Here is a 24,050-nt window from a genome sequence, read left to right as displayed (position 1 = left end):
GCACAATCGATCACTTAATCAAATTAGCTCTCTTGGACTGGCCTAAGGAATTGTTCCACCTGACACTGTTAAACGGGATATGACAATTATTTGCATCCTTGCCTCTTGGCATAGAGCCTAGGAAGCTTCACGAATTCACCGTGTCTGTATATAAGTAGGTTCACTTCAAGTCACTGGATAATTTTATGATTATAATTTGAAAATGTACATATGCCTTTTCTTCTTTCCCCTCCCTAGGCATTTAGAGGCTTAAAAACGTTAAGGCATTAATTAATGTCCTGATGATGGTCCCCATGATCTAAGTAGTGGGACCGAAACGCCGTCGACCTGCCTCGCACCTTATACATAACTTGATCTATATGTAATGTATATGTAAATGGTGCCCCTCGATATTTCTGTACACATGAATTTCTGAACAGAAAACTTTACTTTTGCCTTAAAAAGCCCTTTTTCCTTTCTGTATGGGATCTAGGAGTGTCTGGGTACAGGCTTGTGCCCCACACTGGTGAATGTTGAAGGTATTCCTTCTGGTTGTAATTTATTACGTATTGAGTAAACTTGAAGACCTCTGTCCGGCTGGACATGTCACTCCAAATATAGAATTGATTCTGTCTATATTTATTGTTTCGCAGTATCTTGTATGCATGGGACCGTTGTTGCTCTTAATATTATATAAAAACAAATCCAACAGCATGCAGAAATGGAGCCAGGTTGGTCAAACAATTCCCCCTTTGGTTTGTGTTTGAAGGCGCAAATACTTCACAATTACTTTATAAACAATAACAAGTACAGCAGGCAGCAGCATACAAAAATCAAACCAGTTTAGTCAAGCAATGCCCATTTGGTTTGTGCATGAAGGTGCAGATATTTCAAAGTCACTGTTAAAACAATAATGAGTTCAGCAGGCAGCAGCATATAAAAATCCCTGTACTCTACCCTTCCCAGGCACACACACATCTAGCGCAGAGTCACGGCTCCTGCGCAGCACTGCACATCTAGCTGAAGTAGGCCTAGGGTGAGTCAAGCACCCAGCAGCTGAACTTTTAAAAAAGTGAGCCTGTAGGCCTCACTATAGTGACAGGGTAAAAAGGACCTGTTCACTCCGTCAGCTGCGGTCGCTCCCTCCTGCCCCTGCTCTCTCCTGCCTTCCCAGCTGAGTATCGTTTGCGCTGCTCTGCTGCTCTCACAGCGATTGTCCGTGCCTGCATCTTTTATTTATTAATATCTTGCTGCATTGCTTGTATTGAGATTCGTGTGCCCGCGCCTGCATTGTTTTCAGTGTTTTGAACTGCATACACTGTTTTCCTGCATTATTTGTGTAACGTGCCTGCATTATCTGTGCAACTTCAGTTTGTGTGATTATTTCATCTATTTCACCAATACGGTCGGCGCTTCCGCCCCAGCCGCCATTGCTGTTGTTGTTGTTGGCCCCGGAGCACGCCCCCTCCACCACGCACCCGCCTCCCAGCTGCTCATCCCTCCCACTTAGTAACTAGCCTCCCTCTTAGAACACCGAAGCGCTGTGACCGTCCTGACTCCGTCAGCTGCGGTCGCTCCCTCCTGCCCCTGCTCTCTCCTGCCTTCCCAGCTGAGTATCGTTTGCGCTGCTCTGCTGCTCTCACAGCGATTGTCCGTGCCTGCATCTTTTATTTATTAATATCTTGCTGCATTGCTTGTATTGAGATTCGTGTGCCCGCGCCTGCATTGTTTTCAGTGTTTTGAACTGCATACACTGTTTTCCTGCATTATCTGTGCAACTTCAGTTTGTGTGATTATTTAATCTATTTCACCAACACGGTCTGCGCTTCCGCCCCAGCCGCCATTGCTGTTGTTGTTGTTGGCCCCGGAGCACGCCCCCTCCACCACGCACCCGCCTCCCAGCTGCTCATCCCTCGCCCCTCCCCCCTCACCACCCTTTTATGACAGAGACATCCTCGTGCAGCGGTCACGCGCAGCGGACGCGCCCCTTGCGCGCCGAAGGTGCGCCAAAGGTAAGCCCGTCTACGCCCGTCCGCACCTGGACCACGCCCAGCACCTGTCCCCCTGCTCAATGCCGCTCCCAACACCCCAGAGTAACTTATGATGCCGCTACTCTCCTCGCCCTCAACGCCGGACGCACCCCACTATGCTGCAAAGCTACCCCAGGACGCACCCACGGCCCATTCTCCTGCCTCTCCTGTAAGTTCAACTGCTCCAGGACCCTCACCAAACACACTTCCTCCTCACACAGCCCTGAACCCAACGACTTGAAATGCATCCTACTGAACACCCGCTCGGTCCACAGACATGCTACAGAACTCTGGGACCTAATCGACACTACATCACCTGACATCGCCTTCCTCACTGAAACATGGATGAATGCATCTTCTGCCCCCGACATCGCCATAGCCATACCGGGCACTTACAAGATCATTCGAAAAGACCGCACCGATCAAACTGGAGGAGGCATCGCCATCGTCCATAGAAACACCATCAAAATTACTACCAGCTTTGACGACAATCTTGCAACCGCCGAACACCTCCACTTTCAGATCCACACCGACCCCAGGACCACCCTTAGAGGCACCCTCATTTACAGGCCCCCAGGCACCCGATCTCAATTCAGCGACGACATCACTGACTTCGTCAGCCCGCACGCCCTCGCCTCCGAGAACTACATTCTTCTAGGAGACCTCAACTACCACCTTGACAACATTCTCGACAACAACACCACCACCCTTCTAGAGAACCTGTCCAATCTCGGACTCAAGCAACTTGTTGACACCCCCACTCACACAGCCGGACACACGCTCGACCCTATCTTCACCTCCAGCAAGCACATCTCCTTCGATCACACTACAGCTCTCCACTGGATGGATCACAGCTGTGTTCACTTCAGCTACAAAACAACCCTGACCCACAACCATCCACAACCCATTCCCCGAAGAAACTGGAACAAAATCACCACCGACCAACTCCTCACATCACTCAGCCAAAACACTCCCACCCTAGCAACGGACCCAGACCAAGCGGCCACCAACCTCAGGCAATGGATTACCCACAGTGCGGACGAACTAGCACCCATGAAAAAACACCAGTTGAAATCATCCAGCAAAAAGGCTCCCTGGTTCAATGATGACCTTAAAAAATCCAAGAAGACATGCCGCACCCTGGAGAAGAATTGGAGAAAAGAACCAACCCCAGACAACATGGCCTCCCTCAAGACAGCCACCCGCAAACACCACCAACTGATTCGATCCGCCAAGAAATCAGCATTTAAGGACCGTCTCGACAACAATTCTCACAACAGCAAGGAACTCTTCAATATCGTCAAAGAATTCACCAACCCTCCTGCAGCATCCAACGACATCACTAACTCCCAAGACCTCTGCGATGCACTATCCTCCTTCTTCTACAACAAAATCGCCGACATCCACAACAGCTTCAAGAATACTCCCAATGACCAACTCACCCCACCCCCTTCAGATCCCACCCCTCCAACTAACAACCTCAACTCCTGGAACCCAATCACCACTGAAGACACCATTCGCCTTATGAACTCAATCCACTCTGGCTCACCTTCTGACCCCTGTCCCCACCACATCTTCAACAAAGCTGACTCCATCATCGCTCCCCATCTCCGCGATGTCATCAACTGCTCCTTCAACTCCGCCATCTTTCCAGACATATGGAAACACGCCGAACTCAGCGCCCTTCTGAAAAAGCCAACAGCAGACCCCTCAGAACTGAAAAACTACCGACCCATTTCCCTCCTCCCCTTCCCGGCCAAAGTCATCGAGAAAGCCGTCAATAGCCAACTCGCAGCCTTCCTTGAATCCAACAACTCCCTGGATCCCTCACAGAACGGCTTTCGAGCCAAACACAGCACCGAAACCGCCCTCGTTGCGGCGACTGACGACATCCGAGCACTCCTGGACAACGGTGAAACAGTGGCCCTCATTCTACTCGACCTCTCCGCCGCCTTCGACACTGTCTGTCACAACACCCTCATACAACGCCTCAACAACATCGGCATACAAGGAAAAGCCTTGGACTGGATCATCTCGTTCCTAGCCGGGAGAACCCAGAGAGTCCGACTCCCCCCTTTCTACTCAGAGCCCACCGAAGTCATCTGCGGCGTACCTCAAGGCTCTTCACTCAGTCCCACCCTCTTCAACGTCTACATGAATCCCCTCGCCTGCATCGCACGTCGACACAACCTCAACATCATCTCCTACGCCGACGACACCCAGCTAATCCTTTCCCTCACCAAAGACCCCAACACCGCCAAAAACAACCTTCACGAAGGTATGAAAGAAGTAGCCGAATGGATGAAACAGAGCCGCTTAAAAGTCAATTTAGACAAAACGGAGGTGCTCATCCTAGGATCCTCCCCCTCAGCTTGGGACGACTCCTGGTGGCCTTCCGCTTTGGGATCACCGCCCACACCCACAGACCATGCACGTAACCTTGGCTTCATTCTAGACTCCTCTCTTTCAATGTCCAGACAAGTCAACGCCGTATCGTCCTCCTGCTTCAACGTCCTTCGCATTCTCAAAAAGATCTTCCGCTGGATCCCCCTCGAAACAAGAAAGACTGTCACCCATGCACTGGTCACGAGTCGACTGGACTATGGCAACACACTCTATGCCGGAATTACATCAAAATTGCAGAAAAAGCTCCAGCGCATCCAAAACGCATCAGCGAGACTCATATTAGACATCCCGCGCCAAGAGCACATCACCGGTCACTTAAAAAACCTCCACTGGCTTCCCGTCAACAAAAGAATTACTTTCCGCCTTCTTACCCACGCACACAAGGCCCTTTATAATCTAGGACCCGAATGCCTCAACACCCGACTGTCCTTCTACTATCCCACCCGCCAACTAAGATCATCCAATCAAGCCCTCGCCGCAGTCCCGCGCATCCGAAAAACCACCATGGGTGGCAGATCCTTCTCCTTCCTGGCCGCCAAGACCTGGAACTCACTCCCCACCCACCTCCGCCTTACTCAGAACCACATCGCCTTCAGAAAAGAACTGAAAACCTGGCTATTCGATAAACAGTGAACCCCCCCCCCTTTTCTCCAGCGCCTTGAGACCCTCTGGGTGAGTAGTGCGCTTTACAAATGCCTGAACTTGAACTTGAAATACTACTGATCACTACACAGTAAGCTTCCACCACCGCCCTTGTGCTTCTTAACACCTGGCAAAGGCTTTAGCCTTCCACCACTATAAGGATAGCACTTTGGGTGCCCCTCCTGGTACAACAAGACTGCATACCGTGAGACAGACCTGTGTCATGTGCACCCGCAGTAGGAGAGCACTAATATTTATTTTCAAGATTAAAATATTTTTTTTTTTCACAATAAATTTTATTGAATAATCAAGCAAGGCAATGAATGTGGTACCCCACAGTCAGGAGAAACCACCACGCAGATGAAGACATCACATTAAACAGGATTGGAATCTGAGTCAAACATATTGCAATCGCTTTTAAGCAACCTACCCCCACCCATCCCCATCCCCAACACCCAACCGCCCTCAACCAATCCCACCCCGCAATCCCTCCCTAACCCCATGCACATGCGAAGAAGAAACAGCTGTAAATACGTATGGAATGGTCGGTCTGGCACCAGACACAGGCCTACACCAAGGGGGAAGCTCAGAGTTCTTCCTCGGGGTCAACGGGGGGGTCAAGCGGCAAGTCTCTATACTCAGCCCATCTTTTCCATATCCGAAAGTGTTTGCGGGGGCACCCACGTGCTTCAAAGATAGGGCGCTCCAGACCCATGCAAAAGTCCAGACCCGCCCTCCAAACACACAGGGGGGGAGCCCGTTCATCCTTCCACGCCCGCGCCAGGTCTCTCTTGGCCAGTACCAACCCCAACAGCAGTAGGTGGCGCTTATAGCGATTCCCTCCCACCCCCTCGAGAATATGAAGCAAACCTAAGCGATGTGTTCGGGGCAAGTCCCATCCTAACACTTCAGACAAACAGCTCCACACACCCCTCCAAAAGCCAGTAAGCCTAGGACACAGCCACAGGGTATGGAGCAGCGAGCCAACCTCCGCACCACAACGCAAGCATTCCGGCGACGCAATCAGTCCAGCTTTCCAGAGGCGTTCACGCGTAAAATAGGCCCTATGGAGGACCTTAAATTGGATGAACCTGAGCCTCATCGCGATTGCCGTCCCACGCGGGGATTCCAGGGCCTCTCGCCAGTCATCCTCGTCTAGAGACCCGACATCAGCTTCCCATGCCGTCCGCAGGGGAAGAAGGTCGGAGGCGCAGTGGGTGACCATCGTCTGGTAAATGCGGGACACCTTTTTGTCCCCAAGCTCCCCCATGAACAGCTTCGCCTCAATAGGGCTAAAGTCGGGGAGCGACTCCAGGTCGGCAATGTACGGTGTGAGTGCATGCCGCAGCTGTAGGTAACGGAAGAACTGAGTCCGCGGCAAGTGGAACTCCTCACTGAGGACCTGGAACGACTTAAGAGCGGCACCAGACAGCACATCACCCAGCGACGATATCCCGATGGCATCCCAGCCACCAAAACCCGGCAAGGAGGCCAGGGCAGGCAATCTGCCATTACGCCACAGCGGCGTTTCCGCCGTCAGCCTACCCCACCAGCCCATGCGTCGCAGTGCCTGACGCCAAACAAGGAAGACTGTCTTCGTAACACTAGGCAAGCCCCGACGCAGCCGGGCGGAGTAGAGAAGTATATGGAGGGTATTATCGCCCATAAGTGCGCGCTCTAATGCATATGCCGGGTCACCTCTATCACCATACCACCAGTCATTAAGGACGAGTAGATGAGCTGCTTGGTAGTAGGACAGAAGGTCCGAGGTGGCGAGTCCCCCACAGCATGTAGAGAGGAAGCACGTGCGTAACGCCACCCTGGCCGAACCCCCGGCCCACAGGAACTGCCCCAGGACCGAGTTCACTCGCCGAAACCAGGAAGCCGGAACCGAGTGGGGATAATTTTGCAATTGGTATAGAAGGCGTGGAAGCGCCACCATCTTAAAGATGGCGGACCGGCCAAAGATGTTAAGAGGCATCCGGGACCATGTTTTAACGTCGGTCTGCACCCGTTCCCATACCGGCAGCACCGAGCGTTCCCACGCGAGGGTCGCGGACTCAGACAGGAACACCCCTAGGTACTGCAGGCCTTCAGTGGCCACTTGCAGGTCCAGTGTCCAGGGGTCCGACACTGCACCGCCACCCAGGACCCACAAGGTGGATTTGCTGAGGTTGAGGTATAAGCCGGATACTTCACCAAAGACCCGCATTATTTCCAATACCCGCGGCCCAGAGCGACGCAGGTCGGTCAGGAAGAAAAGGACGTCATCTGCGTACAACGCGATCCTATCGGAGAGGCCCTGGGGCCACACAAATCCTCGGAGTTGCGCATCCATACGCACCCAGGCGGCCAACGGCTCCATAGCCAGGGCGAAAAGATAGGGGGAGAGAGGGCATCCCTGTCGGGTACCCCGGCCAATACAGAATGTCTCCGACACAGCCCCGGCAACACGCACAGCGGCCGTGATGTCTGTGTACAGTAGTTCAATATAGGATATAAAAACAGGGCCGAGGTTGAGACGGGGTAGGAGCGCAAACAGGTAAGTCCAGCTCACCGAGTCGAACGCCTTATTAATGTCTGCAAGCAACAGAGCAGCCTGCTCACCCATGGCTCCCATGGCCCCGATCGCAGCCCACGCTCGCCGAATATTATGGCGTGTAGCCCTCCCGGGCATGAAGCCCGATTGGTCGGGGTGTACCAGGTCCACTATGTAAGGAAGCAACCGATTTGCCAGGGCCTTAGCCAGTATCTTGGCTTCTATATTGAGCAGCGAGATGGGGCGATACGAGTCGTGACTATCAGGGGGCTTACCCGGCTTCGGAAAAACCACGATTTCAGCATGGCGCCAATCAGGCGGCAGCCTGCCCCGAGTACGCGCCGCTTCCAGAGCACACCGAAAATGGGGTCCCAATTGCGTGTAGAATTTCTTATAAAATTCACAGGGATAACCGCTCGGCCCGGGGGCTTTACCCGCATTGAGCTGTCCCAGGGCCTCCCCAAGTTCCTCCGCCGTGAGAGGAGCATCCAGAGATTCCCTGACATCATCAGACACCATCTTAGGAGGTAGGTCATCGATGAACTTGGCAACATCCTCACCCGTCAAATTATCGCATGGGGCATATTGTGCTCCGAAGTAGGCGGCAAAGCTCGCCGCTAGGCGGACAGGGTCAGTAATGGCTGTGCCATCTTCCGCCAGAAGACCGGGCAGGGTGACAGGGTTGATGCTATATTGGCAGAGTCTATAAAGCATAGAACTCGACTTGTCACCCCACTGGCAAATCCTGCTCCGTGTGGCCAGCCACGCCTGTCTGGCCTCGTCCAGCAGGACTGACGCGTAGGACTGCTGCGCCTGGAGTAGCAGTCGCACCCCGATATCGTCACCCCCCCCACGACTCCGCCGCTCCAAAGATTCCACTTGTGCCGCAGCTGCCACGATCGCCTCGCGACGATCCCGACGAGCCGCCGAGGCCCAAGCGATATCCACCCCTCTCATCGTGGGCTTCAAAGCCTCCCACACCACGACCGCGTCGATATCATCAACGAGGTTCTCCCGCCAGTAGTGATCAATAGCTTCCCGGAGGTGCTTAACATAGCCAGGTTGCTGGAGATGCCAAGAGGACATCCTCCATCGAAAGGGCTGTCGTGGCTTGAAAAGTTCCACGTCGAGCGAAACCGGGGAATGATCAGACAGCCCCCTAGGCAAAATCTCCACCGCACGCACTCTGCTCATGCACACTTGGGGAACAAAAAAGTAATCTAGGCGAGAAAAGGAACCATGTACCGCAGACACAAACGTATATTCACGTGCAGTAGGGTGCATATGTCGCCAAGCATCCATCCAGCCCAGGGCATCACACATCGCTCGCAGCTTCGTAGAGGGAGGGGAGATGGGAAGAGGGGGGTCTAGCCCTCCCGGTCCTCGGCGCCTCCTGCGGTCCATGCAAGCATCCATCACCTCGTTCCAGTCACCACCAACCACCGCCAGGGACTCTTGGACATCCCCCCATACTTGGAAAATCCTCTCAGCCAGGGCCCATTGCAGGGGGGGGGGGCATATACACTCCCAAGAACTACGGGCTCTGTACCCACCGTGCCCCTGACAAACAAATAGCGACCCTGCGGGTCCGCCCACGTCTTCACATGTACGAAGTGCACCCTGCGGTGGATCAGCACAGCCACACCTCTGGATCCCCTGGTAAAGCCGGCATGGTACACCTGGTGATAGCCCAATCGCTGCAAACTGAGTGCTTTCGACCCCATCATATGAGTCTCCTGAAGCAGAAGCACATCGGCAGAGGCCCTCTTCCCCCAGCGCAAGACCGCCCCACGTTTCACCTTGTCTAACAACCCCCTGACATTCCACGTGGCTACTCTTAGGGACTCCACTGGGAGTCTGTGCATAGTATCAACCATAGTCTGATGGAGTCCGCCAGGAAGGCCCCTCGTGTCCACACCACCCACCACTCAACAACAGCCGCATATTCATAAAAAGCATGTGCATCCCCCCCTTGCCACCCAAACACCCAAAAACTGTAGGGGCTGCTAAAGCCAGTCCCATTCCAACTCCCCACACCCCCAACCCCCCTCCCCTACACCTCATAGAACCATGAAGCATCTGTCCCGGCATGGGCAATCCCGAGCCCAAAACAGAGGGCACAGGACCTACCATGCCAATGGATCCCAACTCCCCTAGGCCCATCCTCACTACCCCCCCCCCCAACAACAAACTCCTACAAGGTAGGAGTGGGACAGCCCCCAATCGGCTGTACCCGAGCCAGTACCCACCACCCCATTCAACTTCCACGAACTTAGTAACAAGAAGACATCGAGGCATCAGGAAAGCGTCCAAGGCGCCGGGCCCCTGCCCCCATTCCACTCAGTCTCAGTAGCCACGCCACCCAGCCAGGAGCACAGAGTACCTGAAGGCAGCAATGTCACTTCCCGGACATGTCAGAGTCCTCGGGTCCGTGGCCTCCCGGCGCACCAGCGGCAGAGGCCGAACGCTTCCGCGATCTAGATCTCCGGTTTCTCTTACCCTTGGAGGGGTGATCTCTGCGTTCCGGTGAGGAACCCCTCGAGGACCCAGGATTCAATCCCGGCTGGTCATGCGGCCGCAGCGCCACAGTTTCATCTGTCCAACGAAACAACTCCTCCGGAGTATCAAAAAACAATGTCTTGGACTGGAAAATCACTCTCAGACGAGCCGGGTACAGCAGGGAGTATTGGAGACCCAGACCACGGAGCTTCGCCTTGGCATTCATGAAGGATTGTCGTTTCTGCTGTACGATTCTGGTATAGTCGGGGAACACCATGATCTTGTGATTTTCATAGAGGATGGCATCTTTGGACCTCGCCTCCCTCAGGATAGCGTCGCGATCGTGGTAGTTCAGTATCCGAGCGATCACCGCCCTGGGCCGCTCACCCTCCGGCGGCCGTTGGGTCAAGGCGCGATGGGCGCGCTCAATGATGAAGCACGAGGACAGGCCCTCCGGAGGCATCCAGCTCAGCAGCCACTGGGTAAGGAATTGCGCCATGTCCCCCTTCTCGCACCGTTCCGGAAAACCAACAAATCGGAGGTTGTTGCGGCGGGCGCGACCTTCAGCATCCTCAGCCCGCAGCGCCAGATTCTTCTGCACCGATTCCACCACCGCCAGCCGTTTCTTCAAGGACCCAACATCGTCCTCCACGACAGATATTCTGGACTCCGCCTCAGTAATCCGCGCCACCGCATTCCGCAGGTCCTGGCGGATCAGGGTAACATCTGCGCCCACTGCGCCAATTTTAGCGTCCAGCATGTCCCGGGATTGGGTGATGGCGGCCATGAGCGCGGTATTATCCGGGGGGCGGCGGATGCTGACCCCCACCCGACGGGCTCGGTCCCCCAGTTGGCCCCGTGTATTTTTCGATGGTCGGTTGCTTAGATTGGCTGCCGCCCCCACCTCGGGTCGTGATCGCCGCCTGTCCACGGGCCTCCAACAATCTACACAGCCGTGGCAATGGGGATCCCCACGCCCTTCGTCCACTCCAGTGGGGACCCCGTCCACCAGGCACGACCCTCCACCAGAAGCGGGCAGTCGCGTCCCCTTTCACGTCCCAGTCCAGGCAAGGTATAGTAGGCACCGGGAAACACCCCCTCACCACTCGTGGCCCCAGGGCGATCGATGGGGCCCGTCCACTGGCTGCCCACCCGGGGGCCTGTCGTCTCTGCCAGCGGTGTCTGGGGGTCCAGGAGGGGGCGTCCACAACTCGCCGCCCGCCACAGGGTCCGCCGACCGACACCCCGCCGTGAAGTGGGCCTCTAATGCAGAGAGGCAGCAGCCAGGCGTCCTCCACGGTCAGGAGCTGCACCCAGCCATCCTCGGGCGGGAGTCGCGAAAATTGAGGCCCCGGCTCCGCTGGGTCCGCTAGGCCCCTCGTAGGCTGTGGGCGACCCTCGCCCCCTCAAGGCAGTGGCACCGCAGTCGGGTCACGGGGGGGACCGATCCCGCCCCCGCTCGTCTTGCAGGGTCGTGAGCAGCCCAGGGAATGCGGCAAGGCCGCCGCGCCACTCAGGTGTCTCCCGGGCGGGGGGCGCCAAAATTGAGGTCCCGGCTTCAGCGCCGCACCAGGCCGCTCTCCGTCTCCAAGTGCCCCGCAGCAGTCAAGGCGCCGACGTCTCCAGTGACCGCACCGGAGGATGACCAGAGTTCCCCGCAGCAATCGCCTCGCTCAGGGAGTGTGGCAGAGGCTCGGGGACAGGATAAATGGACGGATAAGGCTCGGGCAAGCGGGAGCTCTAGGAAGCTGCGACCGCCATTGCCGCGCTCGTAGCCACGCCCCCAAGATTAAAATATTTTGCAATCTCTTTTAAAAGCTAAAGTGATATTTCTTAACTTGGTTATAAAGGCAGAACATGCAGCAGTCATGAATCGTAGGGTAGGCACTCAGGGTAAGCCAATTCAAGGTGTCACCAAAACTGGTGCAGAGAAAATTAACAGGTTTAAATGAAAGGATACATTAAGCTGGTCTGGATTGAGATGTCAGGATGCTATCTAGCCAGAAAGAGTGATTCCAGATGGTATATACAGACCTGAATCCTGTTGTTCTGAGTACTGGTCTATAGAATGTGAATTAACATGTGAACTGGGAATTACCTGGTCCAGAACGACATCTGGAGCCTCCCTTTCAGTGGACAAATCTGCTTCGATTTACCATCAGCTATTAAGAGATGATAAATGGGTGCAGGACCAGGCCAGCCTTTGTAGGGTGGGTAGGGCTTCAGGGGGTATTAGAGACAATGGGTTCTGATGGCTTAGGAGGGCGCCAGAGAATGGGGTGTATTCTTGGGGCTGAATTCCAGAAGTAAGCCAGGAGTTTCCCTGGTTTATTAATGAAATTTGGAAGTAAGCCAGGAGTACTGCAAGAATACATCATACCTACCGATAGTAAACCTTTTGTGAATCAGGCCATATGTGAATTGAGCTCCATGAGCCAATTCACAAAAGATTTGCTGGGAGAAGGTGAGACTTACACATATAGTACTCCTATCTTACTCATGAATTGTAGACATAAGGTAGACTGTTCCTAACTTACTCCTGCCTTCCTCACAGAATTTAAACATAAGCCAGGAGTACTACAAAAATAAGTCATAGCAAAAACCTTTGGAGATTGTGGCCTGTATCTTTTCCTCTGCAATGTCATTACACATAGAAAAACTCTGCAGAAGGTAAACTCACAGATACATTTTTCATCTTGGCTAGCGTGGTTGACAGTGAAAAAAATATATTACTATGCAGTAAAAACTATAACACTATGCAGAAACAAACTTTGTGAGATTGCAATGGGAAACTATGCAAGCTTCGCAAATAGAAAGAACTGGACATTGGTGTTTTGGTGTTTTTTGTCAGTGCCTTTTTTTTTTAAATATGCAATTCTATTCGGTCACAATTTTCAAAGTATGCGATTTGTACGTTTATTTGCAAGGCAGGTATATGTGCATTAGCACTAAATTTGAATTTCTGACTATGTGGCCCTGGTGTAATGGAAACATTTTAATGATTAGAGAAAGAATTTTACGTGAGGAAATGGAAGGCTGCTTCGGTATTGTCCACAGGAGCAGGCGCAGATGACTGGTGCTGACCACGCGGTTTACTCTGCGCACATGACCCACCCTACCCCACCCGGTAGAGCAATGCGTGATGGCGTGCAGGCGGTGCACTAAATGTGAACATGGGGCACTGCGGCCGCGCAAGCCCAGCCTTTGTTTCTAAGGCCGATGGCCTGTTTTAATAATGGCTTGCTGCTCGTGCACAGAGCCAGCCTTTGCGGTGGATGGGCGGCAGGTCATTATCATTATTAAAATACTCCTCTGTCTCGGCCAGAACCCCCTGCAAAATCAGACTAAAGACAACCGCATCCACTATGGGAATATTGCGGAGGAGGAAATGCATAGCTGCCAAGGTTTGACATTACTTATGTGTGACATTTTCATAGTTTCAGTGTACTTGTGAGTGACATTCAACAACCAATGTGTGACACTTAAGACTTACACTTTCTCCTGAGTAAAATCAAGCAATGACATTCATGGAAGCAGATACCAAAAGTTACACCCATATGAGGAAAGAGAAACTAAAAGAGGATCTTGAAACTTCTACAAAGCACCATTACTAGTGTAGGGTGTCAGAGCACTTTACATCATACGCACATTATAGAGAGACAATTCATATGTTTGTAATCAGTCTAAAGGAAATGTTACATTAAATAGTGAGGATTAAGTTGTAGAATCACATGTCATTCATACTAGTAGGCAGTATATTTTAAGAATGTTGGTCTGGATTTAAAACGTACCACAGTGGTTGGTTTTACTAAAAACAATGTATTTTTACCCAAACTAAACCTTTTAGCAAAATTAGGATAATGAGAATCTTGGGGTGTGGAGGGTATAATGTTCTAACCTTACCACACAGTTTGAATACAAACTCTTCACTGCAGTTCATGCATAATTGTGTTATATCACGATTGTAATTCATGAACTGTAAGTAACTAAATAATCTCTGTGACAAAAGCAGTAACCCACTGAGCTACTCATATAAAATGCACTTTAGTGATCTGCATGTAGACGTTCTTTGCAGCAGGCATATTAACCCTCCGTGCTACATCAGTATGGGTGAAAACTGCCACTGACAGAATGCTGATGTTGCTCCAGCAGGAACATTATTCACAAGAGTTATCTAAGCATGATTTTAATCGTTGCCGGAAAACTCTTGGAAACAAGGAATTCGGCAGAAGGTGTTTTGTAATTGTGAAAACAGCGTCGTGGTTAAAGGGCGATTCCCTGACTCCTTCTCACTCACAGGTACACAGAATACACGAGCCTCTGCACTGCAAGAAATAAAAGTGAAACCAAATTGAAAACACTCCATCAGGAGAGGGAAGCCTGACAGCAGAACTTGCGGAACCCTGCACCACAACAGCTGAAATAAACGCTGCTCTATTATTAAAAAAAAAATGTCTCCTACCTTACACTAGAACCAACTTAAAATTTTGGGAAAAAGAGGCCCCTACACTTCGAGGAAAGCCAAGCTGATGTGTCTCAACTCTGTGCTACACCATGATCCTGCTGCCCTGGGCTGCCCTGAAGTGTCTGTTTGTTGAGGTCAGGGAGCACAATCAATCTCCGGCCGGAGGCATGGGCAGCAGCTCCTGGGGGCCCAGGTCTATTGGCAGGAAAATGAAAGAAAAAAAACACATAATGAATGATGCCTGCCTGATCCTCACGGAACGAAGAGGAAAGAATACTTCCACTGTTCTGACAGTTCACGAGGTGCTGAATGTCGCCTCACGCTTCCATTGACCTCACTTAACCTAACAGTCCTGCCCGCCATTTTGCAATGCAATATAATCCAGATTTACAGTGTGCATGCATACTCAAACAGCGCCGCCGGCCACAGCCAAAGTGTATGGTGCACGTCGCGGGAACAGAGGTAAAGGCAGTCATTGACACCGGAGCAACAGTTAAACATCATGGGCCGCCAATAATATCGCCGTCTGCGGCCACGCCCTCCAGTGATGCCATCAAAAACCAGAATCTACGTGTACGGGGCAGACACACCGCTCCAGCTAAAAGGAAAAATCTCTGTACCCATCAAGGCAGATGATTTCAAAGTAACGGCGACAATCCATGTCATAGACAGGGAAGCGGATACCCTATTGAGCAGCCACACCGCTGAAGACCTCGGACTCATCTCTTTCGCAAGGAGGATCCAGAATCACCAGGTAGAAGAGCTACTCGGCCAATTCCCCAAGCTCTTCCAGGGGCTGGGGCACATCAAGTGCGACCTCATCAAACTACACAAATGTAAATGTATTGCGACTTATATAGCGCACGTATCACCCGAAGGCATCAAGGCGCTTGCTTTGGGAACCCGTCCTGGCTTTTCCCTGTGAGATAACCCCTACTGGGTATCCCCAGGGTGAAAGCCAGGCATCCCGCAGCGGGTGGGCCGCTGTAGTGGAGATTAAGCAACTATTGCCCAGAGTTGCAGCGTGGGACCCCATGATTAGAATAGGCACCGAGGCGAGAATTATCGAGTCCGTGGACATTTTGGGCTCAGGAGCCTGCCGCGTCAGGAATTGAACCCTGGTCCCGGGCCAGACCTCTGCATCAGGGTCTGCCGCTCTAATCAGTGAGCCACACTCCTCCAAATGTCTGTTCTTCCAGCCATCCCTTGAATTCTTCGGGTATGTGTTCAACCAGGAAGGCATCCAAGTCGACCCGAGGAAGTCACAGGCTATCAAGGATGCCCCCGCGCTGACTACACCAATGGAAGTACTGAGCTTTTTAGGCATGGCCACGTACTGCGGGAGGTTCAACCCCGGCCTGGCCACCCGAGCTGAACCGCTGTGGGCCCTCACGAGAGCAGATGCCACCTGCCACCTGGCAGTGGGGCCAAAGAGAAGAAGAGGCATTCCAAAGCAAAACGAACAGAGGTACTAATCGTCGCAAGCTCAGTAGGACTCAGGGCAGTGCTGGCTCAAGAGCACGAACCCGGACACTGGGCAGCCCTAGCCTTCGCCAGCAAATCACTAACATCTACCAAAACGAGGTACGCTCAAATCGAGCGAAAGGCCCTAGCCATCAAATGGGCTTGCAACAATTTTCATCTGTACCTCAAAGGACAGCCGTTCACCATGGTCACCGACCATCAGCCACTCGTTCCCCTCTTCAAGGGGACGGCGCCTCACCCGCCTCCACGCATTGAGCACTGGGCGGTTCAGCTGCAACCATACGAAATGGAAGTAGTGTACCGGCCAGGAGCCAAGAACCCGGCTGATTTCCTATCTAGACACCCAGTTCCACCGGAAGCGCAAGAGGACACCGAAGATGTTGAACACTATGCCCACCTGATATCCCTAGCGGCATGCCCCCAGAGCATGACATTGGATGACATCAAGGAGACTGCCGCCACTGATGTAGTGTACACCAGGACCCTACGAGCTGTCCAAGAGGGGTCGTGGATGAACTACCTGCACCAGGCCAATTCCTGAGACCCAGAAGACCGTGAAAACCTAACGAAGATGTGGCGAATATGGCATGAGCTCAGCGTGACAAGTGACAAGATACGGCTGAGAGTGTCCAGGTTGGTGATACCACAAGCCCTTAAATACAGGGCAGTCCAGCTAACCCATGGATGACATTAGGTAGTGACCAAAATGAAGGCACGGATGAGGGAAAAGGTTTCGTTCCCTGAGCTGGAGGACATGGTCAAGAGTACGTCCGCCGCTGTCCGCCGTGCCAACTGACCAGTGCCCCAGAGAGACCAATCGCCATGATCACCGAAGAGGCATGCACTGTCCCGTGGTCGAAGGTAAGCGTGGACTTCGGGAGTTTTCCCGGAGGGAAGCACACACCAGTAATTGAGGATGCTTTCTCAAAGTACCCCATAGTAGAACCAGTCGTGTCCACAGCTTTCCACCATGTAGGACCAGTTCTGGAGAAAGTCTTCGCCATGTTTGGTTTTCCTCACGAGGTACAGAGCGACAATGGGCCACCGTTTCAAGGTGCTGAGTTTGCCACGTTTCTGAAACAGCGGGGGATCAATCACCGACCAGTCACCCCACAGTGGCCACTGGCTAACGGCGATGTTGAACGCTTCATGCGTACCCTCAACAAGATGTTCCACATCGCAGTAGTGGAGCAGGCAGACCCGGAACAGAGACACCACAAGTTCTTGAGAGAATACCGGAGTACACCCCACTGCACAACCCAGAGAAGCCCGTGGGCACTCATGCTCCATGGTCCGAGAAGAGACCTGATACCGACTTTCCCGGGGTGGTCACCACCCCCACTGGAAGCTGAAGACGTGCAGGATCGGAGAGTCTGCCGGAACCAATAAGTAAGCATCCGCCGCCATGCCACCCCGAGGATGCTCCGCACAGGGGCCACCGTCCTCCTGCTAGACCGCCGTCTGGGATGGAAGTTCAGAACAAACTATGAACCAGGTACCTGGACAGTCACCGAAAGCCATGGAAGCATGGTAACCGCCTGGAGAGGAGGGGAAGAGGTATCCCGGAACATCTCCTGGTTTAAAGAAGTCCCGGCAGAACACCCTGGGAGATCCCTCTGATGATCAATCAAGTGCCCCAGCTGTCCGCGCACCAGAGAGCCCCACTGGAAGACCAGGGAGCAGCGGAGACAGGGAGACGTCGGAGGCCAACACCTAACCTCTGGCCAGCCCACGTCCAGAAACCCAAGACCTTGACAGCACGCGGCTGCGTAGCTGCCCCCAGGGATATAGTTTGAGGCCGAACTCCCGTCCGAGCCAGCGCCTGCGGGATTTTGTCGGCTGAGCAAAACCCAGCCACCGCACCTCGAGGTCCACACAAGTACCAAGACTGTATATTTATCAGTTGAACTATTTGAATATTTATTGTTTCAAGGACTGAGTTGGATAGGGATGTAATAGTTAGCGGTCTAGATATCGCGGTGTTCATGCACTACATCCGCAGGCCAGGCGTGGGAGCGCCCACTCGTGGGGGTCTCTTCCGGCACAGAGCACCAGTATCGAGTGGTTCCTTGCACGCTCTGCTCCTGCCCCCGCGCATGCAACGAGCCTGCCCAGGCCCTAATGCCCCACACCACAGTGAACACATTTATTTTTTTGGGCAGTTTTTAAATAGCGCAAACTCGACCAGAAGGCTGTTGGCAATACATGAGAAGAAGGAATATCGGAGACTCTTCCCAGGTGAACCGTGCCGTGACACTGACTGCTGCGAGTTAATAATTACGGCATTTGGTCCCATAGTCAGGCCAGTCTACATTGTGCTGAGGGGGCCCCCTAGACGCGGGGCTCCCCCGCACCGTGGGGGCTGCGGGGGCCTGTGTTACGCCCCTGACCCTGTATCTTACAAGCTCTGTGTGCCATTTACTAGGGACTTACAAGTAAGTTAGCTTATGCTAATTAGGTACAAACCAATTAAACATGCACAGTTTAGGGTCAGGCCATAGGCACTGGGGTCTTGTTAGCAGGCTTCAGTGCACTCCGAGGCAAAAAAACAGCATCAGTTTACTCTTTGGGGGTGACCATACAAAAGAGACATTTCCGATTACTTAATACAGGGCCTACCATTTGCAGTTTTGTAGAATGTTTGTCGATGGAAGATACTCCTTTCTTGACCTCTGGCTGAAAAACTAACTGACTCTATCAGTTCTTCCATTGGTGCTAGTGGTGGAAAATAGATTGGTGCTTTGTGCCACCTGTTGCTTTGGCATTAAGTCCACAATTGGCAATTTGCTCTTTACTCTTATGTTATACCAACCTTTACAAATTTCGTCAACGCTGCTATTGGTAACCCCAAGAGTGTTAATGAGCGCTCTAATCCTCCTCCTGTATTTCATTAGCCTTCCGGGCAGAGTGTGAGACATTACTATCAAGTTGGACTTCCAGCGACACATTTTTCAGCTAGGATCTACAGTTCCAGATCAGCAAACTTCGACTTTCTGTTTATTCACACCTCTTCCGTAGCTCCATTCCAAGGATCGCCTACAGTGCTTCTGCCTTACTTGCTCTATCTATAAGATTATGCAGTCACCGCAACAATATCTACTTGTGGCTTAATATTCGCAATTTGCAAGCTAAATCAAATCACAACAATGAAACATGTATTCAGCAATTGCTAACAGTAGTAAATCGCTGTTAGGTAAAGATATGGTTTAATGCATATTATTTTATGATACATAAATTGCACTTAGTTACATTTTCCAATTTATACATCACAAGTTGTGCAATTTGTGTACCTGACCTTAAATAAAATAAAAAAAGCAACAGGTGTTAAGGAGTTGGAAGCTTTAGCGCTTAAATAGTCATGATGTTTGAGATTTTTCAATTTTGGTGACCTCCCTGTGTTGTATGACAGCTTTGTACATTCTTTGCACAGCAAAGTAGAGGCTGGTCGCAAAGCAATGCAAAAAATGTACTGCAGTGTTCCTCTTTAATGGATGTATGACGTTACAACGCATACTTTTACAACGCCTACCTTTACAACGCGTTTTTTACCACGCATACCATTACAACGCATAATGTTTTTAGGCGCTGGATAGTGAATAGTTTAATTTACTATTCCAACTCCAGTCCCCGTGGATAGTAGGGAAGGTTATTGGATAGTAAATTAACCTATTCCCTATCCTAGAGCACCCCCCCAGAGCAATGCGTTGTAATAGTTTGCGTTGTAAAAGTTGCGTTGTAATGGTAGTTTGTTGTAAAAGTTTCGTTGTAAAGGCTGTTTCCCCTCTTTAATACATCACGCTCCACTTCTTCCTTGTATAACATAACGTTATTTTAAGAATGCTGATACTTTTCTGTATTATTAAATTGTTGACACTTCCCTATCATTGATAGGTGGGCAAAGTAATCTGAAGAAATGATCTTATTTGTTAAGAAGGAAACAGTGTAATGTTTCTTTATGACAAGTGTTCTTCCCTTTTTTTATAGCTTATAGACTACCGTCTTGAGTTCAGCAGATGGTGGATCAATGAATTTAAAGCCATAAAGTTCCCTTCTCAAGGAACGGTATTTGATTATTACATAGACACGGAAAATAAGAAGTTTATGCCTTGGACTGAAAAGATTCCACAGTTTGAGCTGGATATTGAGATCCCACTGCAGGTAATCAATCAATTGGTATCAATTTGTACATAAATTCACCCCTATATAAATAGCAGCATTTAAAGGTAACCTATATTTCTCTTTTAGGGGATCCTTATCAATGGTCATAACCACTGAATAGTACCTCCCACGTGTGGGAACCCAGAACGCTTTAAAAACATACATCTGATAGAGACATGTAGCAGAAGACTCCTTACTTTTGAACTTCCAGGAGTCAGGCTGGATCCGGAAGATTTTTCTCAGCAGTAGCCCTGTACGCTGATAGGTGGTGACAGTCAACTCTGCGTGACGTTGTAGGCGCCGTATTCGTCATCGTGATGCCTGTGTCATCAATATAACTGCCACCCCAGTGCGCTGACGTCAGTTCTTTTCTTTCTGTGCCATCAGGGCCGATCTGTTGAAAAGAGCTTCCCCCAGTGATTTTTACACAGACTTTTTTTGACTTGTTGCCAATTTCCTTGGTGTGTAGCTTGTCAATGTCAAGCAAGAAGATTTTGGAATTCAAACCATGTGGCGCCTGTCACCGCACCACGTAGGTCATGGATCCCCGGGCCACGGTGCCGAAGGGACGACCTGGCTGCGAGTTCGGGCTGGACTGTTCCCATGAGGCACAGGGTCAAGACTGATTTGCATATGGCCAAGTCTAAACTGGGGCGGCATGGTGAGAAAAAGAATGATGGATTTAACCTGGATCTCTTGACTGGGGGTGTATGTTTAGATTCTGCATTCAGTCCATCAATTATGTGTCTTTTGCTTCCTCGCCCTAAGTGCGCCGAGTATGCCCAGACGTGGGTCCCGGGCTCACTGTGCCAACAGATTTAAGCTATCCTGGCTGATGAGGGGTGAAACCCCGAAACCGGTCCTAGGATGCTTGTTTCCGGCCCAGGGAGGACCTGGCTTGGCAGTACGGGCTGGACTATTCCCATGAGGCACAGGGTTGAGACTAATTTGCATATGGCCAGGTCTAAACTGGGGTGGCATGGTGAGCAATAGAATAATGGATTTAACTCAGATCTCTTGACTGGGGGTGAATATTTAGATTTTTTCTGCATCTTGTCCATCAATTGTGTGTCTTTTGAAGGCTTTGAGGGAGCGGTCCCTAAAGCTTCTTGCAGCACGGCGTCAACTTCGCCTTGCCTGTCCCATGATGCACTGGGCCAGGGACAGACTAATTTGCATATAGCCAGGTTCTGAACTGGGATGGTGCAGTGAGCTAAAAAACGGTGATGGATCAAGCCCTGATCTGTTGACTGGGTAGGAGTGTTCTGATTAACTCAGATACTCTGTCCATCACCACCCCCTTTTTGAAATTATTTTGGCCACCATGAGTGTGGAAGGGTATGCTCAGACATGAGTCCCTTGCTCATTGCACCATCAGGATTCAAGCAAGCCGGGCCGAAGACGGCTGTAGTGCCAGAAACCGGTCCCCGAAAGCTTGTTTCCTTTCCAGTGAAGAATTGGCTTGGTAGTTTGGTCTGCCCTGTTCCCATGATGCACTGGGCCAGGGACAGACTAATTTGCATACAGCCAGGTTCTGAACTGGGATGGTGCAGTGAGCTAAAAAACGGTGATGGATCAAGCCCTGATCTGTTGACTGGGTAGGAGTGTTCTGATTAACTCAGATACTCTGCCCATCACCACCCCCTTTTTGAAATTATTTTGGCCACCATGAGTGAGGAAGGGTATGCTCAGACATGAGTCCCTTGCTCATTGCACCATCAGGATTCAAGCAAGCCGGGCCGAAGACGGCTGTAATGCCAGAAACCGGTCCCCGGAAGCTTGTTTCCTTTCCAGTGAAGAATTGGCTTGGTAGTTTGGTCTGTCCTGTTCCCATGATGCACTGGGCCAGGGACAGACTAATTTGCATATAGCCAGGTTCTGAACTGGGATGGTGCAGTGAGCTAAAAAACGGTGATGGATCAAGCCCTGATCTGTTGACTGGGTAGGAGTGTTCTGGTTAACTCAGATACTCTGTCCATCACTACCCCCTTTTTGAAATTATTTTGGCCACCATGAGTGTGGAAGGGTATGCTCAGACATGAGTCCCTTGCTCATTGCACCATAAGGATTCAAGCAAGCCGGGCCGAAGACGGCTGTAATGCCAGAAACCGGTCCCCGGAATCTTGTTTCCTTTCCAGTGAAGAATTGGCTTGGTAGTTTGGTCTGCCCTGTTCCCATGATGCACTGGGCCAGGGACAGACTAATTTGCATATAGCCAGGTTCTGAACTGGGATGGTGCAGTGAGCTAAAAAACGGTGATAGATCAAGCCCTGATCTGTTGACTGGGTAGGAGTGTTCTGATTAACTCAGATACTCTGTCCATCACCACCCCCTTTTTGAAATTATCTTGGCCACCATGAGTGTGGAAGGGTATGCTCGGACATGAGTCCCTTGCTCATTGCACCATCAGGATTCAAGCAAGCCGGGCCGAAGACGGCTGTAATGCCAGAAACCGGTCCCCGGAAGCTTGTTTCCTTTCCAGTGAAGAATTGGCTTGGTAGTTTGGTCTGCCCTGTTCCCATGATGCACTGGGCCAGGGACAGACTAATTTGCATATAGCCAGGTTCTGAACTGGGATGGTGCAGTGAGCTAAAAAACGGTGATGGATCAAGCCCTGATCTGTTGACTGGGTAGGAGTGTTCTGATTAACTCAGATACTCTGTCCATCACCACCCCCTTTTTGAAATTATTTTGGCCACCATGAGTGTGGAAGGGTATGCTCAGACATGAGTCCCTTGCTCATTGCACCATCAGGATTCAAGCAAGCCGGGCCGAAGACAGCTGTAATGCCAGAAACCCGTCCCCGGAAGCTTGTTTCCTTTCCAGTGAAGAATTGGCTTGGTAGTTTGGTCTGCCCTGTTCCCATGAAGCACTGGGCCAGGGACAGACTAATTTGCATATAGCCAGGTTCTGAACTGGGATGGTGCAGTGAGCTAAAAAACGGTGATGGATCAAGCCCTGATCTGTTGACTGGGTAGGAGTGTTCTGATTAACTCAGATACTCTGTCCATCACCACCCCCTTTTTGAAATTATTTTGGCCACCATGAGTGTGGAGGGGTATGCTCAGACATGAGTCCCTTGCTCATTGCACCATCAGGATTCAAGCAAGCCGGGCCGAAGACGGCTGTAATGCCAGAAACCGGTCCCCGGAAGCTTGCTTCCTTTCCAGTGAAGAATTGGCTTGGTAGTTTGGTCTGCCCTGTTCCCATGATGCACTGGGCCAGGGACAGACTAATTTGCATATAGCCAGGTTCTGAACTGGGATGGTGCAGTGAGCTAAAAAACGGTGATGGATCAAGCCCTGATCTGTTGGCTGGGTAGGAGTGTTCTGATTAACTCAGATACTCTGTCCATCACCACCCCCTTTTTGAAATTATTTTGGCCACCATGAGTGTGCAAGGGTATGCTCAGACATGAGTCCCTTGCTCATTGCACCATCAGGATTCAAGCAAGCCGGGCCGAAGACGGCTGTAATACCAGAAACCGGTCCCCGGAAGCTTGTTTCCTTTCCAGTGAAGAATTGGCTTGGTAGTTTGGTCTGCCCTGTTCCCATGATGCACTGGGCCAGGGACAGACTAATTTTCATATAGCCAGGTTCTGAACTGGGATGGTGCAGTGAGCTAAAAAACGGTGATGGATCAAGCCCTGATCTGTTGACTGGGTAGGAGTGTTCTGATTAACTCAGATACTCTGTCCATCACCACCCCCTTTTTGAAATTATTTTGGCCACCATGAGTGTGGAAGGGTATGCTCCGACATGAGTCCCTTGCTCATTGCACCATCAGGATTCAAGCAAGCCGGGCCGAAGACGGCTGTAATGCCAGAAACCGGTCCCCGGAAGCTTGT

At 51.4% G+C, this 24,050-nt stretch overlaps 1 protein-coding gene across 4 annotated transcripts in view; it reads left to right on the top strand.

Annotated features, from left to right (window-relative positions):
- DNAH17 (dynein axonemal heavy chain 17) overlaps positions 1–24,050 on the top strand; it is a 12,633,448-nt gene that overhangs the window by 6,947,807 nt on the left and 5,661,591 nt on the right. For all 4 annotated transcript variants that reach the window (XM_078653923.1, XM_078653924.1, XM_078653922.1 and 1 more), the window contains one exon: positions 20,030–20,203. In XM_078653923.1, the coding sequence (XP_078510049.1) occupies positions 20,030–20,203 (174 nt within the window). The remainder of the gene's footprint in view (positions 1–20,029; positions 20,204–24,050) is intronic.

Source organism: Lissotriton helveticus, chromosome 7 (genome assembly GCF_964261635.1).
Source record: "Lissotriton helveticus chromosome 7, aLisHel1.1, whole genome shotgun sequence".
Classification (NCBI taxonomy): domain Eukaryota; kingdom Metazoa; phylum Chordata; class Amphibia; order Caudata; family Salamandridae; genus Lissotriton; species Lissotriton helveticus.
Note: the sequence above shows the minus strand (reverse complement) of the source record. Positions and strands in the feature narration are given on the sequence as shown.